We start from the raw sequence: 16,073 nt of genomic DNA, 5'->3' as shown, positions 1-16,073 counted from the left end.
TCTATTATCACAATTGTGTTTTTTGCTGTTAACATCATTATCTTCACTATCATTTTCTATGATTCATACTTATTATTATCCATATTATATTATTAAAAGTTGCATATAAATATAAATATAAATATCCTCAAGTCTTTAATATTCCTTGGTAGGGCCATAAATATTTAACACTATTTTAATACATAAGGTTAAATATTTTTCATGTCAAGAATGTTATTTCAGGGTTATATTTATTGTTCATCGATACACAATAAATTACATTTGGTGATTAGCAAGTTTAACAGAATTTGGGATTACAGAATATGTATATACTTTTTGAAATACATCAAGTGAAATCACAGTCTACAATATCTTTTAAGTACCAACACATCTTTAAAACCATTGTAGCCTACTTCTTAAACACTCAGAGTTAAATCTGAGTAAAACAGAACACAAAATTCTAAAAAAAGAAAGAAAAGAAAAAAAAAAAAAAAAAGAAAAGAAAAAGAAGAAGAAGAAGAAAAAAATCTATTGACAAAAGGAAAAACACTAATATACTTTCAGGGAAAATAATGGCAGCCTATATAAAGGACAGACAACATGAACAACTCTACTTTGAGTGTTGCTGATATTCTGCACAAACATGAACTTGGTATCTCAAGGGTTGCAAACATCAATGAATAATAAAGAAAAGAGGATGCTTCAAACCTAATAATGTTTTTCATTCCTGACATTGGTTAATAAAATCTTTATGGAAATTATAAAAAACTTAATTGTTTCTAAGTGTTGCTTTCAAACACACAACCACTCTTTCTCTACATATATATATATATATTGTAAATAATTTCATACAAATAATCCTTCCAAATGGAGAATATCACATAACAAATAACTCCTCATTGCAAGTTACAAATTTAGTGCAAATTTAGAGTTTGCTTGCACATTTGAATCTATACTTATTGTGAAGGAATTTAGCTATTAAAAGTAACCTTCCATTTCGAAAGTTTTTTTATTAACCTAATACAGAATAATATATCTTTGTCTTGTTTCATACCATATGAAAAAAAAAACTTTTTATAATTCAAAATCATACGATAACAAAAAAACGGACTAAACAGTCTTCATGAATACATTCTAAAAAATTGCACTCTCAAAACAAATCAATAAAAAAAAAAAAAAAAAAATTGATAGTTCAATGATAAATACTGAAGTTACAAGCCTCTAAAAACATTTACACCAACCATACACACTTAAATGTTACACAATAATGAATTTACAAATAAACCACCTACATGTGTAGACCTTGTTTCATCTGAGCTTAATGTTAAAGTTGGGGGAAAAATCCTGTAAGACGTGACTAGCAGATATAAAGGAGGAAAAATAAGTTATATTTCTTTGTTTTTTAACAAACAACCCTAAAACATTTGAAGGAAGGAATATATATGAGTGTGAGTGTGAGTGTGTGTGCATATGAAAGTGTGGAAACAAAATTCAAATCACATATTTGGGGGGGTAACAAATTACACTTGCTTTGATTAAGAGGAATGATTTTCATCACAATTTATAACTTACTTAGGTATCTATGTATATTTTTTGCCTTTTAATCTAAAAAGCTGACCAACAGTATATCAATCTAAAAAAAGTAAAAGAAAAGAAGAAAAAATGAGAATTGATCAATTAACTGCTATGTCTTATGCAAACCTCTACCACAAAGCCACATCTGGTAACTGTAATTAACACAAAAAAATCTTTGAATATAGTGAATGAATGACGTACAAGATCTTTAAAATGCATGCACATACAACCTAGCCTTCCTATTAAATACCATGGCTTTTTTTTTAATCAGAGTATTCACATCAAAGACACTTGTTATCCCATAAGATCTAAAAGTTGCCAAAGCTAAATTTTCAGAGGCTTTGCAAAAATGGGATCTTTCTCCCTCTACTGCTTGAGCTAAGTGGTATTTAGCTGAAGTCCCTGTTGGTGAGGACTGCGGGTGCAATCAGGGTCCATCCGTACAGAAGGAGGCAGATCCAGCTGGATACAATCTGTATTGGAAAAGGAATATCATGTAAGTGTTAAAATTGGTTCATTGAGAACATTTGGTGCAAAACTAAAACCAAAGGGTAAGAGCATGAATGTGTTTGTTTGCTGGTGTAACATTTGTGAAATTCTTCTGTTTGCATATCTGATATTTAGCATGTCATAAGTATTTCCCTAACAAACAAACACTGATGCCAAGCAAAGTAACTTACCTTAACCCAGACAGCAGCCATGTTACTGGAGAGTGTGGTGAGGTCGGAGTTGGGTTGTGAACCAGTTGGTGAGTGTCATCATGACGTAGAGTGTGGCAAGGCCAAACATGATGTGGAAGAATGACCAGGAGTAAGCTACTCCCTCCTCCTCATTGTCCCATACATGGTGGCCCTCACCTGATTCGGGTCTCCTGAAGCGCCTACAATGAAAGCAAAAAGGAAAAAAATAATTTTTGAACAGGAAGGGTGCACCTGGGGAATATTTTGAGTTCAGAGTACAAATATATACATATACACATTTTTTTTGCAGCTGACATTTCTAGTCCTCGTTTGAATTTGTGGAGTGTGTGCCTGTGAAATTTCAGATGAAATATTTACATATGCAAATACACACTCTGTAAATGGAAATCAATGTCCTCTCAGTCTTAAATCATATTATGAAATCACTGCTATCACCTATCCCTCCTCTACATGTCTTATGTTTTTTTTCACTTCTGTATATTTACCATCATTACTGAAATACAACAATATATTGCAGGGAAGACACAGGCTTAACCAATAAGGGACATTTATCCGATATTCAGGTATGCTCAGGTGAAGACGTATTTGATGCACAGAAACTGTATAAATACTTCCATGAAATACAGAAAAATGACTGTGAAATTTTCAAGTCTTGTAATGTTTCTGTTGATTTCAAACTCAGTCTTTTGTACAAAATGAATTAGAGTGGATGATATACTGCATCTACGTCAGTTCACAAGATGGCATGTCCTTTAACTCACTCAAGGTATGAGTCATTGGAACTATATTGAACCATGGTGGTCCCTGTTAAAGCAGCTGCTTGAGGGAAAAATTAGAAGCATGGGAATAATAAAATTACCCTGCTCTCAATGCTCCTGAATCCAGCATAAACAATTCTTAGATAATGAGGCTAGAAAACTATCCCCAAGCCTACTTTTGAAGGACTTACTCCTCTAGGAACCAAAGGTTTAAAAAATGCACAAATGTTTAGCACTCACAAATTGGAGCAGGCTTGACATGACAATACCATCCTATTGTGAGGGACGGTCTGCCATTCATCACGAATGGGTTAACCCATTCTTGCCGGGTGACATGCTAGGATGTCATAGCGAACCGCATGGTTGGCAGGTTCAGCTCAAATGCACAGCAAACGCCCGAGCATGTGGAACGGGACGTTCGGCTTAACTCAGCGGACTCCGCGCCCACTGTCGGGCCCCTGCCAGATATCACCAGAGTTTAATGGCTCTCAGAGATTTTGATAACCCGGAATAATGGGTTAAATGGTAAACATAATGTCCATGTTAACCCGATGTCACTGGAGGACAGCTCCACTGGTTAGCAACCAATGAGCCTATTAGTAGTACTACTACCTATCTCAACTGTTCTTTTACTTGATTTTCATATATATTTTCTTTTATCTGATTTTGTTAATAGTAAATGTCAATAACACTGTAATAATTATAATGTCTTCAACAATAACAACAACATTGATATTGATAGCATTAGCATAAAAAACAAAAACAAATAAAAATAAAAATAAAAAAACAAGAAAACTCAAGGAAAGGTGAAATCAGGTGAGGTCACAAAGTCCACCAATTTTTTCCTTTATGAGTATGCAAGGGTATAGTCATCTATGTGTAGATTTTTCATAAAACAATACTATAGTAAAACACTACATTTTCCTGGCAGCTTTGGATTAACAAAGACAAAACAGTTAATTTTTAGTAAACTAGAAACAGGAAGTGTACAAATATATATTCAGTTGAAATTGTATTAGTTTAATATTCAACATCATAGAATGTTCAAGAAAGGGAAAACCAACAATTGTGAAATGTGTGATGATCCATGCAAAAATAAAGCCAAGCAGTGATGACCCCCAAAAAAAATTATGATCTTAACCCAATACTGCCACAGATGGCAACCATGGATGGACATGCCAAGCCCACAGTTTGGTTTATAATTGTATTACACATAAATGGCTCACAAGTTAATCCTTTGTCTTGAATTTCTGAAATATTCATGTCAATACTAATAATACAAGCATTAATGTTAATCCACTGCCGCCGGTTTGTTTTCCCCATGCAAAAGCCCACCCTCCTGGGCTGTATTTGTAGTGGCTCAGACCCCACTGCTGGGCGATAGTGTTGCCACCATAGCATGCATGGCATGATCGTACATGCCCCCAGAAAACGGGACTGTGTATTTGCATGTATACATATGCCACCCAGGATATAGTCCAGGCATGCCAAGGGATGCATGTACATGCCACCCAGCAGTGAAGGGTTAATAGAATTAAAAGAAGAGGAAGAAGAAGAAAACAAACTCAAGGAAGAGGAAAACTAAGTGATGGCACATAGACTACAAATTGACTCCAAGTTGGATGAGCAACCGTGGAGCCATCTCTGTGTAATAACATTTTACAAAACAATCGCATTTTCCTGGTGGCACTGGGTTAAGTGCTAAGGGCAAAATCTTACTTAGATGATAGTACCTTTCATTATAAGACCACCAGCACAAAGTAATCAGTCTCAAGCATTTCATTCTATTGGCATCCACCGTTTAGAAAGTGTATAAGCAACATCTCCCAAGAACTTTACTATTCCGTGCCCTGAGTGTGACTTTCGGATATCCTGCAAATTCACTGACATTTTTTTGGTAATTTTTCAGAATCTAAATTTTCTGGTTGACTTTTCTTAATTTATTATTTTTTTCTTATTGCTCATTAACTCATCTTCCCTTCATTTCTCTTCAATTTATCAACAAATTGCTTCAAAACACTGCAACAATTTCCCTACGTATATCACACCAACCAGGATGTTTCCCCTTCATCATCACTGCCAATATCATCATCATTTTCATATACACATATATTTCACTTTTCATATGCCTCATAATAATGCATAAATACAAAGAAACAAACTGGATAAATTTTTAATCATTAAATCTCATAAAACTACAGAGACAGGTCTATCGTTTTTTTTTTTAATAGATAATGGCCACTATAACATGGGGGAGGGGGGAGAATGTGTGTGTCTGTGTGTGTGTGTGTGTGTGTGTGTGTGTGTGTGTGTGTGTGTGTGTGTGTGTGTGTGTGTGTGTGTGTGTGTGTGTGTGTGTGTGTGTGTGTGTGTGTGTATGTGTGTGTGTATGTGTGTGTGCATGTGTGTCTGTGTGTGTAGGTGTGTGTGTAGGTGTACATGTGTGTGTGTGTGTGTGTGTGTGTGTGTGTGTGTGTGTGTGTGTGTGGTGTGTGTGTGTGTGTGTGTGTGTGTGGCGTGCGTGCGGCGTGTGTGCGTGTGCATGAGAGTATGTGTGTTTGTTTTATGAGTATATTAAATATCTTCACAAATCTACTTTATCACATGCATCGTATCTACAATAAGCTACACAACTCACAAAGCAAGCATTTCCAAAGATTTCCCTTACTGCTAGTAAACAAACGATAATATAACCAGACTCAAATGCAATACTTCCTCCTCATGCTAGCAACAAGCCAAGGAAATCAGTGTTAGAATGAAAAGCCTCTACCCGCAGGAACGGCACATTATGACAAAGACCAAGAATTATAATATTAATCTATTCCTTTCAGCAATATCTGCATAAGTATTTTTTGCTCACTGAATGCCTAAAATCTTACTATGATAAAAGTTTCACAGAAATTAAGGAGGTGGTTTTGTTTGTGCATTCTGTAGAATTTTCACATGGAAAAAAGAACTTATTGATTTCTTCTCGTCTTTTATGTAAGATCCATTAATAAGAGTAAAGAAAAAGAAAGAAAGAGAGAGAGGAGAGAGAGAGAGAGAGAGAGAGAGAGAGAGAGAGAGAGAGAGAGAGAGAGAGAGAGAGAGAGAGAGAGAGAGAAGAGAGAGAAGGAGAGACGAGAGAGAGAGAGAGATGAGACGAGAAGAGGAGAGAGAGAGGAGAGAGAAAAGAAGAAGAGAGAGAGAGAGAGAAGAGAGAGAAAGAGGAGAGGAGAGATAGAGAGAGTGAGAGAGAGAAAGAGAAGAGAGTGAGAAAGAAAGAGAGAAGAGAGATAGAGAGAGAGAAGAGAGAGGAGAGAGAGAGAGAAAGAGAGAGAGAGAGAGAGAAAGAGAGAGAGAAAAGAGAGAGAGAGAAAGAAAAGAGAGAGAGAAAGAAGAAGAGAGAGAGAAAGAATAGAGAGAGAGAAAGAAGAGAGAAGAGAAATGAAAGAGAGAGAATTAAATGATAAGAATGTTAGAAGATAGTAAAACAACAAGAAAATTTCAGAAATTATGATGATGTGTAATATAACGAATAAGATAAGAATAATGAAGAGAGAATAGAATATATAGAAGAATAAATATAAGAGATATAGTAATATAATATATATAAATATATATATATATATACATATATAGATAATATATAGAGATAAGAATAGATAGATAAGATATAGAGATATTATATATAGATATAGATAAGATAATAAATATAGAAAACAAGATAAATATACACACCACAATACAGAATATATCAACAATTCTATATCTTATTTTAAAGTCAACAAAGAAACAAATAAAAAAAAAGATACAAAAAAAAGAAAAGAAAACAAAAGCTTAACATTAGCAACTGATGTCTCGATCCAACCATGTACTTATATATTCACCCAATCATATACATACACAGCTCTACTGTAAAATGGACATAAATATACATAACAAATATCCGTGTGAAATAGCCAATATAGCATAAAAAATTTGACTCATATTAAAATGCTCTAAATATTAACATTCATTGCCATGGCAGTTTCTGGAATTAGTTAAGGCATGCAGAGTGTGCTATTGTTGTATTATTTTTTTACTTTTTTTTTACCTGCAAACACCCGTATGGACACGAGGGAAATTGCCCAAGGCATCCTACGGGCAGCTGCATGTTAGGTAGTTAGGAACCGCCTTTGTCAGTATCTTTTATGGTATTAATGGTAAATGAAGAAACAAATATGGGCTATGTATATTGCTCTACATAAGAAAAAACAGAGGAATTATGAATTCTTCATATCATTGCATTTTTTTGTCTTTTGGTAGGCTTACTCAACTATCATTGAAGCTGAAACTAAACCTACTGGAAATGCAAAAGATCATAAACTACACTAAATTTTGTTCTCCTACTTTAAGTCACCAATCCTAATTAAAAAAACTGTAAAAGAAAAGAAAAGAAAAGATAAAAAAAAAAAGGAAGATATATTAGTAAAATACCATTGTCAAGCTCTAAATAAAAATCCTTCTGGTATTATGCAAATGATAGATAGATTGATAGAAGAAGAAAAGAAAATAATCGACATCCCTAAAGCATTTAATTATGATTTCGCAAGATCTAACTACTTATGATCCACTGATCAATTATCATCACTAAGGACAAATAAATAGTCATATAGTGTTTTACGCTTTTCTAAATCAGACAATAATGATGCCCCATAAAAGGAAGAAGGAAAGGAAAAGAAAGGAGAAGAGAAGAGAAGAGAAGAGAAGAGAAGAGAAGAGAAGAGAAGAGAAGAGAAGAGAAGAGAAGAGAGAGAGAGAAGAGAGAAGAGGAGAAGAGAGAAGAGGAGAAGAGAGGAGAAGAAGGAGAAGAGAGAAGAGAGAAGAGAAGAGAAGAGAGAGAGAGAAGAGAAGAGAAGAGAAGAGAAGAGAAGAGAAGAGAAGAGAAAAGAAAAAAAGAAAAGAAAAAGAAAAGAAAAAATCAAGCAAATAATTCTAAAATCAAATCAAAACAAAGAGTATTTAACAAACAATATAACCTTCTTACACTAAAGTTGTGTACACTTTTATATATAATTAAAGATATCTAATAATTTTGCTAATAGTAGAAAAATTATACTTGATGTTTTCTTGCTACTTCCAAAAACATTTATATACACTATTTGTATCACTGTCAACCTTTTAGTTCTTAGCTATATTTTCCATATAATCTGCACTTTCACAAGTGCCTGTGGGAATCAACAATAATGGTAATATTACGGCAACTGTCTATCACATGGACTGGTTACTTTAAAATTTGGGGTTTTCAAATTTCATTAAAAAAAAAGGTTCTAGCCAAAAGCAGACACAATAAACAAATGCTTAGTAATTATGCATTTGCTGCACATTTCTGCATTTGTTGATCCCACTGCAATATAATAAAAAGTTGGATGTTTCTGTGCATGTAGAAGACTCTTTTTAAGCCAAACACATCTCAGTGCATCTACTGGCTCTGGCCAATCTATTAAGACAATCTCTATAGATCTCAAAAAGCACACAAAACCGTCTTTTCAAAGACACTAACTATCATGACTACTGTAAGACAATCATATCTCTTTTCCATGTGTAATCTCCTTTAAAAAATACTTCAAAATATGATAAGGGGCTTATTCTAATTTGTCAGCTTGGTGTTAGAATCTCAATAATAGTAAGAAAATTTTAAAATGCAGAAGTCGGAAGAGACTAATAAATTTTCCTATAAATCTGCCATACGCATCAATGTTTCTCTCTACTCACTCTAACTATAAAACATGAAATCAATTTCCATACATTTACACAGGGTAACACATACACAAACTACTGCAAAGTGAACATGCACAAAGAGCGCATACAAGCCAATGAATAATTAAAAAATTTTGAATTCTAAATAGTGATATATGCCGATGCATGCCACAATTTCTATGTGATTTCTGAAAATGGATATAAAGTGTTTGTGATAGGAATATACAGTTAGAAAATAATGTCTTAACCTGTGGTCCAGGACTGGTTTCCTTGTGGTCAACAAAAGAATGGAAAGGATGGTAATTTCAAAAGAATTATTACTCATAATTCTGGGCAAAAAAAGAAGAAAAAAAAATCTAGAGAATAATACATATTCATAAAACTGAAGCACAATATGATCAACATTTCTTGGTTCTAAAACCTCATATGCACTTTCATGGTCAATATTCACAGAGATTCAGTTCCACTGACCAAATTTAACCTTACTCTTATGTTACATTTTCATTTAGTTTTACTTAATCAGTAAATGATCTAAACTGATATTTTTACAGCAAAGACTATCAATCCACTTATTTCTTTGTGCTATGACCAGAGAAGAAAAGAACTGTTGGATGTCATGTAATGACCTGGACATCAGTAACAGGGATACAAGGTTTCTAAAAGCAATGGGAATCATAAACTAATAATAATAAGGATAAAAATACTAAATGGAAAACAAACATTCAAAACCTATTAAGAAAAAAAAATCATAACATGGTATAAATATTCCTACAGCATGCATGGTCACTTCATAATCAATCAATATAGGCCTATATACAAAAATATTGCTAATTACATATATATATATATATGTGTTTATATGTATATATGTGTGTGTGTGTGTGTGTGTGTGTGTGTGTGTGTGTGTGTGTGTGTGTGTGTGTGTGTGTTGTGTGTGTGTGTGTGTGTGTGTGTGTGTGTGTGTGTGTGTTTTTTTGCGTGAAAGCGTGTGTGAGTGTGCGTGTGCGTGAGTGTGTGCATGTGCGTGCACATGAGTGCCTCCTTGTAAGTCTGACTGTTTCATATGCACAACTTCAAACATTATCATCAATAGGCACCCTTGCCCTATTCCAGAATAACCAGAAGACTGCCAAAGAATTTCTCCACTTACTCGAGTCATCCTTGAGGAGCACCTTGTCAGACATGGTCAGCCGCGATGCCTGGGAGTTGGAGGCCGTGCGCATGGAGGAGTAAAGGACACAGCAGAACCAGATGATCAGGGATGCAATTGATTCTCCATCAAATTTGGGTTCTTCGCCCTGCAAGTATGGGGGAAATTATAAGTAATAATACTGGTAATAATATGGATGATAACATTAACAGTAATAGTAATAAATAACAGGGGGAAAAAATATGATGACAGCAATAATAATAATAATAATAATAATAATAATAATAACAATAACAAATACAAAAACCATAAATCATTGAAAACAAACAAACAAAAAAAAAACAAAAACATACATACTTGCAAAAAGCATAAACAAAACAACTCTCACACTTCGATCTCTCTTTATCTGAAGAGAGTAAAAACATGGAAGAGACAAAAATTACATATAAAGGCAGACAAAGCCATCAAATCTTACGCTAGCAGTTTGCCGTACTTACACTTGTATGTGTTCAGGGTTCCACCCAACTTCCTTGAGATCAACACCAAGGTCTGTAAGGATTATCAATATGTATGTATTTTGTGTGCGTACGTGGGGGGGGGGGGGGGGGCATGGTTGTGTATGTGTGTGTGTGTGGTGTGTGTGTGTGTGTGTGTGTGTGTGATGTGTGTGTGTGTGTGTGTGTGTGTGTGTGTGTGTGTGTGTTGTGTGTGTGTGTGTGTGATGTGTGTGTGTGTGTGTGTGTGTGTGTGTGTATGTATGTGTGTGTATGTATGTGTGTGTATGTATGTGTATGTATGTATGTGTGTGTGTGATGTGTGTGTGATGTGTGATGTGTGTGTGTGTGTGTGTGTGTGTGTGTTTGTGTGTGTTGTGTTGTGTTTGTGTGTGTTGTTTTGTTTGTGTGTTGTGTTTGTGTGTGAAAGAAAAGACAGACAGACAGACAAACAGAGAGAGAGAGAGACACACACACACACACAGACACACACACACAGACACAACACACACACACACACACACACACCACACACACACACACACACACACACACACACACACACACACACACACACACACACACACACACACACATGTATAAAATGAGAGAGAGAGATGATGCATTAAGATGGCAAGCAAGCAAATGGGGTTAGCTAGCTCTTCCTAGCCAAATTAAGTGGCTAATTTGTGGCTAATTCATGGCCTGGAAACTCACATAATAACGTCTGTGCCTGAAGCGTGCCTCAGAATAGAAATTGCAGTCATGAAGTAGAAAAATCATTATAGTACAACAGAAAGGTGTTCATAACATTAGAAAAAAGATAAAATATTCAGACACAGAGAATCTTAGGAAAACTGAAAGGTCGAGACAACACTCTTTTCATATCTAGAAATATCTAGAAAAGCATAAGAAGACAGAAGACAGAAGAGAGAAGAAGAAGGGAAGAAAGAAAGAGGGAAGGAGAACAATAACAATAACAAAACAGTCAGAAAGTAAATAAATTTCTTAATATCTTATGGGAAAAAAAGAAGAAATCTTCCTAATACAGACGACCAATCTACCTTGTCAAATGCTGACTGTTGAAGTCTTACCTCTGGAGCAGGTGTTGGCTCATTTCCATTGATAACAGAGACCCAGTTTGGCTTGCACTCCTTGTCTGGGGTGTTGGTCATGGCAGACCAGGTCAGATACATGGTGTACAGGGTGATAACTGAAGCCTGGAATATAAAATGATGGAAATAAATGTTTGAAACCAGCATTCTCTGTTAAAGAAGTCTAGAACACAAAAATGACCAGGAAATTTGAATGTCATCACTTCTTAAAAAAAAAAAAAAAAAAAAAAAAAAAAAAAAAAAAAAAAAATAATAATAATAATAATAATAATAATAACAACAATAACAATAAATAAATAAATAAATAAATAAATAAATAAATAAATAAATAAATAAAAATAAAAATAAATTACTAACCCATTCTTATATAATATAGAAGACCCAGCACTGGTAATGACCTACCTGCAGGAGGCCTGATCGTGGCTGTGCTTCTTGGATCTTGGGAAGGATGCTGATGATGCTGATGATCACACACAAGATCAGGTTGAAGGAGATGAAGAACTTGTGGAGGCTGCAGCTTTCATACTGTGGAAAAAAAAATAGGAAGCCACTCATTAACAAGAAGAGAAAAATGATGATGGAGGTAATAGTGAAGATAATGGTAATGGTGATGATTACATTATTAATAATAATGATAATAAAAAGAATTCTTTGTTTTATTTCTTCTAACACTTATTTTACAATTAACCCTACACCAGATAGCAATTCTGAACTATTGCATGACCAATATAACCTTTATTTGGGTATACTCTTACAAAAGAAAGGAACGAAGGAGAAAGAAAAGTCTAAAAGAATCCACAAGGTAAGAAATAAGAACAACTCAGAAAAATCTTTAATTACATAAACTATGAGAAAAAAAAATATACTTACAGTAGTGTAGAACACATAGAAGAGAACAATAGCAGTGTGGCCCAGGGCGTAGTGCAGGAAGGGAAGGCCCAGCAGAGCACAATACCTGATGAGAAAATGTATGGGAAAATTAATAAGAAATCAAAAATAGTGCCGTTTGGTTTAAACACTATTAATGAATCGTCTTGATGTATTGTTCATAAAAAATTTTTAACTACCCCTAACGGGAAAAATACACCTCCCCCAAACAAAATATATACCATTATATAATCTCTCTCTCTCTCTCTCGCTCTCTCCTTTCTCTCTCTCTCTCTCTCTCTCTCTCTCTATCTCTCACTCACTCACTCACTCTCACTCACACAATCACACACACACACACACACACACACACACACACACACACACACACACACACACACACACACACACACACACACATATCCCTCTGACACTCACCATCCACGGCTCTCAGTTTCCTCGTAGCGGTCGACCCAGGACTCGGCCCAGGAGTGTGCAAAGTCGATGATGAGTACCAGCTGGATCAAAATGAACAGGAAGCCCCCGATCATGCCAAAGTACATCCACACTTGTCCGAACTGCCCGTGAGGAATGAAGAACGCTCCAATGATTGCTCCAATGAGAACCAGGTACTTGATGGCCCAGAATCTGTGGAGTTTGATAATGTGATACTTATAAGGGTGTGGTGGGGTTATAAAAAAATACAAGAGTGGGAGGGAGGGAGAGAAAGGAAGGGTAAAGAGGGAAAGGGGAGAAGGAGGGAGGGAAGGAGGGAGAGGAGGGAGGAATGGAGGGAGGGAAGGAGGGAGAGGAGGGAGGAATGGAGGGAGGGAGAGAAAGAGAGAGGGAGAAAAGGAGGGGAGAAAAGGAGAGAAGGAAAGAGAGAGAGAGAGAGAGAGAGAAAAGAAAAAGGAGAGAGAAAAAGAGAATAGAGAAAAAGAGAGAGAGAGAGAGAGAGAGAAAAGAAGAGAGGGGAGAGAGGAGAGAAGAGAGGGGAAAAAAGAGAGAGAGAGAAGAGAGAGAAGAGAGAGGAAGAGGAGGAAGAGAAAGAGGAGAGAAAAAGAGAGAAGGAGGGAGGTATATGTATTAAAAAATAAAATAGAATATATAATATATATATTAAAATATTATTTTATATATATGAATATATATATATATATACATATACATATACATATACGTTAATATACATATATAAATATATATATATATATTATATATATATATTTATATATTTTATAATAATACTATACATATACATATAATTACATATACATATACATATACATATACATATACATAACATATACATATACATATACATATACCTATAATTATACATATATACATATATACAAAAATAAAACATATAAATAAATAATATATATTATAATTATAATATAATATATATATATTTTAAATAATAATAATAAATATATATATATTATATAATATATATATTAATATATATATATATATATATATATATATATATAAAATCAAAGGAAGAAAACCAGTAAAAAACCTACCCGTTTTGAATGCCTGCTCTTGGATCCTTGCTGGATTTCACTCCTATCATAATGAGGGCCATAAAGAAGAAGAACAGCGACATAGCAAAGCACAGTCGATACACCGCCAGATATCCCACCACCTGAAAATCGAACGGTTGTGAGTTGTCATCCATATACACTATATAGAGATACCAGTAAGTGTATTTTTGATAAAATAATAAACACTTATTTATCAATGAACAACACTAAACTCCCAAATTATCTGTACTAACCCCAGAGCAGTCGACCTTGACAGCATCAGTTGCAGTATCCAAGAAGCTGGTTCCTTCACCACTATCACAGAATGGGACCTGTCATGAGAAAGTGCAAAGCTCATTAACAGAAGACCCATCAGACTACTCAAAAAGTACAAGTTAAAAATAACATTATTTCAGTATCTATTTAAATAATTCTATGATAAACCTGTTCTCCACACCACTATGAGAAAAATGGTGGACAGCATAATTTCTTTGGCTGGCCACTATGCCTCATGCCTGGTTTCATGTAGCCTTTTATTTTCATTCATTCCTTTGTTTGTTTTGTATGTGACTCAATAATTGTGTAGATTGGGTTTATATTTTAAAATTAGATAGGACTTCTAATAGTTTTTTCTTATTTACTCAGTTTATAGAGGGGACAACATCTTTTCATTATAATAGAGAAAAAAGGTTATCAAGTTTACCAAACTTATGTAATAATACATTCTTTAAAATTATTAGGGAAATTATGAAATCATTTCATATGGGTTTTATCAAATATACTTCTTAATAACCCGAAAAAGTCCCGACCCTTGAAAGGAAATTTTTTTCTGACGCCCTGTTCGTAGTGAACACTAATTTTGGGGTTCATTTAGGAGAATGCATTATTTATGTATCCCGTGTCGAGTCTGATTGGGAGGGTTATATATGCACCCCGCCATCAACAGGTTTTAAATTTAATGACAACTGGAGTTTACATGTCATACTTGGTCATGTGCTTGGTGCTGGGGGACACATGGGAAAAAATCTGAAGCACAAAGACATATTACTTCCCCACTCAGTACAATTTTTTTTCTGCAGTGTACATGATTTCCCCAAAAAAAATGGCTAAAGAGTAAACAAACCTACCTTTTAGACCTGTATTCCTAACAAAAAAAACTCTTTAGCATACCCAGCACAGAACAGGCTTCATGCATATCCCTTCCACCCAAAAAACAGAAAAATATTTCTTTTAAAAAAAAAATTTACCTTTTTTTAAAGCACTTTTAAAACCTGGGGAAGCATAATGCAAGTACAAAGGTGCCCGTAGCACATTAAGCAACATAAGAGTGATGATGTTGAGTCTGCATGATGGACAAGCCGAACAGCAGAGACTACAGGCAGGGAGCCACAGCAGCAGGCCATCTTGGGGGGGGTGAAGATAATTTTCTTTTATATATCAGTAAATGTTTAATTTTTCCATCCTAAAGATGAAATCATATGAATGCTGAAATTTGTTAAACCCCCCCGACAAGGATTAATTCGTCCCCTGTAGCATTTTTTAATTTTTTTCAAACAGAGCTCCCCATATCTTAGTCACAAGGAATTATAGTAGGCCCTAGTGACTGCACCCGATTCCAACCTTTAATTTTTGGGAAAATTTTTTCTTTCAAATTTAATATTTATACATTATTCTTACAAAAAATAAATTATTAAAACGTTAATAAAAAATTTTAAAAACATTCAAAAACAATTCAATAATACAAATAAAGCTTTTTAAAAAAAGGACAAGGGGTAAAAAGGGAAGATGGCTAGGACTAATGACTGACTCCTGGGATAAGCACTTATGAGCCATCTATGTGTAAAGACAATAGAGAACTTACATCACAATAGGGCATTGCATATATTCTTACCACATAAAAAAATTTAAAAACCATATTTTACAAGAGGTTTAGCTTTCCTTTTTTGAAAGATTACGCATACTGTAAATGTGATATTTCTTTTTTTGAATGAACATTCTAAGTGCACAATATGGATCACAGTGTTCATATGGCCTTCAGAATATGAACATTTATATTATGAATTCATTATAAACCTATAAACATTTCATCCTTAAATTAATGTTTGTCCATCAATATTTTAAATCTCTACCCTTTAAACTGACATCTTCCCTTTAAATAGCCATTACTAATTTTTTGTTAATATA

At 34.4% G+C, this 16,073-nt stretch overlaps 1 protein-coding gene across 1 annotated transcript in view; it reads right to left on the bottom strand.

Annotated features, from left to right (window-relative positions):
* Positions 1-1,882: 1,882 nt before the first annotated feature.
* LOC119582961 (serine incorporator 1-like) overlaps positions 1,883-16,073 on the bottom strand; it is a 14,946-nt gene continuing 755 nt past the window's right edge. The window contains 18 exon segments of the mRNA XM_037931476.1: positions 1,883-2,027; positions 2,235-2,291; positions 2,293-2,434; positions 2,983-3,059; positions 3,205-3,208; positions 3,370-3,471; positions 4,155-4,263; positions 7,089-7,142; positions 9,885-10,032; positions 11,473-11,598; positions 11,896-12,018; positions 12,364-12,448; positions 12,799-13,008; positions 13,890-14,011; positions 14,144-14,221; positions 14,875-14,915; positions 15,137-15,271; positions 15,274-15,292. Of these exon segments, the coding sequence (XP_037787404.1) occupies positions 1,944-2,027; positions 2,235-2,291; positions 2,293-2,434; positions 2,983-3,059; positions 3,205-3,208; positions 3,370-3,471; positions 4,155-4,263; positions 7,089-7,142; positions 9,885-10,032; positions 11,473-11,598; positions 11,896-12,018; positions 12,364-12,448; positions 12,799-13,008; positions 13,890-14,011; positions 14,144-14,221; positions 14,875-14,915; positions 15,137-15,271; positions 15,274-15,292 (1,716 nt within the window). The 3' untranslated portion in view covers positions 1,883-1,943.

The sequence above is a fragment of the Penaeus monodon genome, chromosome 16 (assembly GCF_015228065.2).
Source record: "Penaeus monodon isolate SGIC_2016 chromosome 16, NSTDA_Pmon_1, whole genome shotgun sequence".
Classification (NCBI taxonomy): Eukaryota; Metazoa; Arthropoda; class Malacostraca; order Decapoda; family Penaeidae; genus Penaeus; species Penaeus monodon.
The sequence above is the reverse complement of the archived record's forward strand: the minus strand, read 5'-3'. Positions and strand labels throughout refer to the sequence as shown.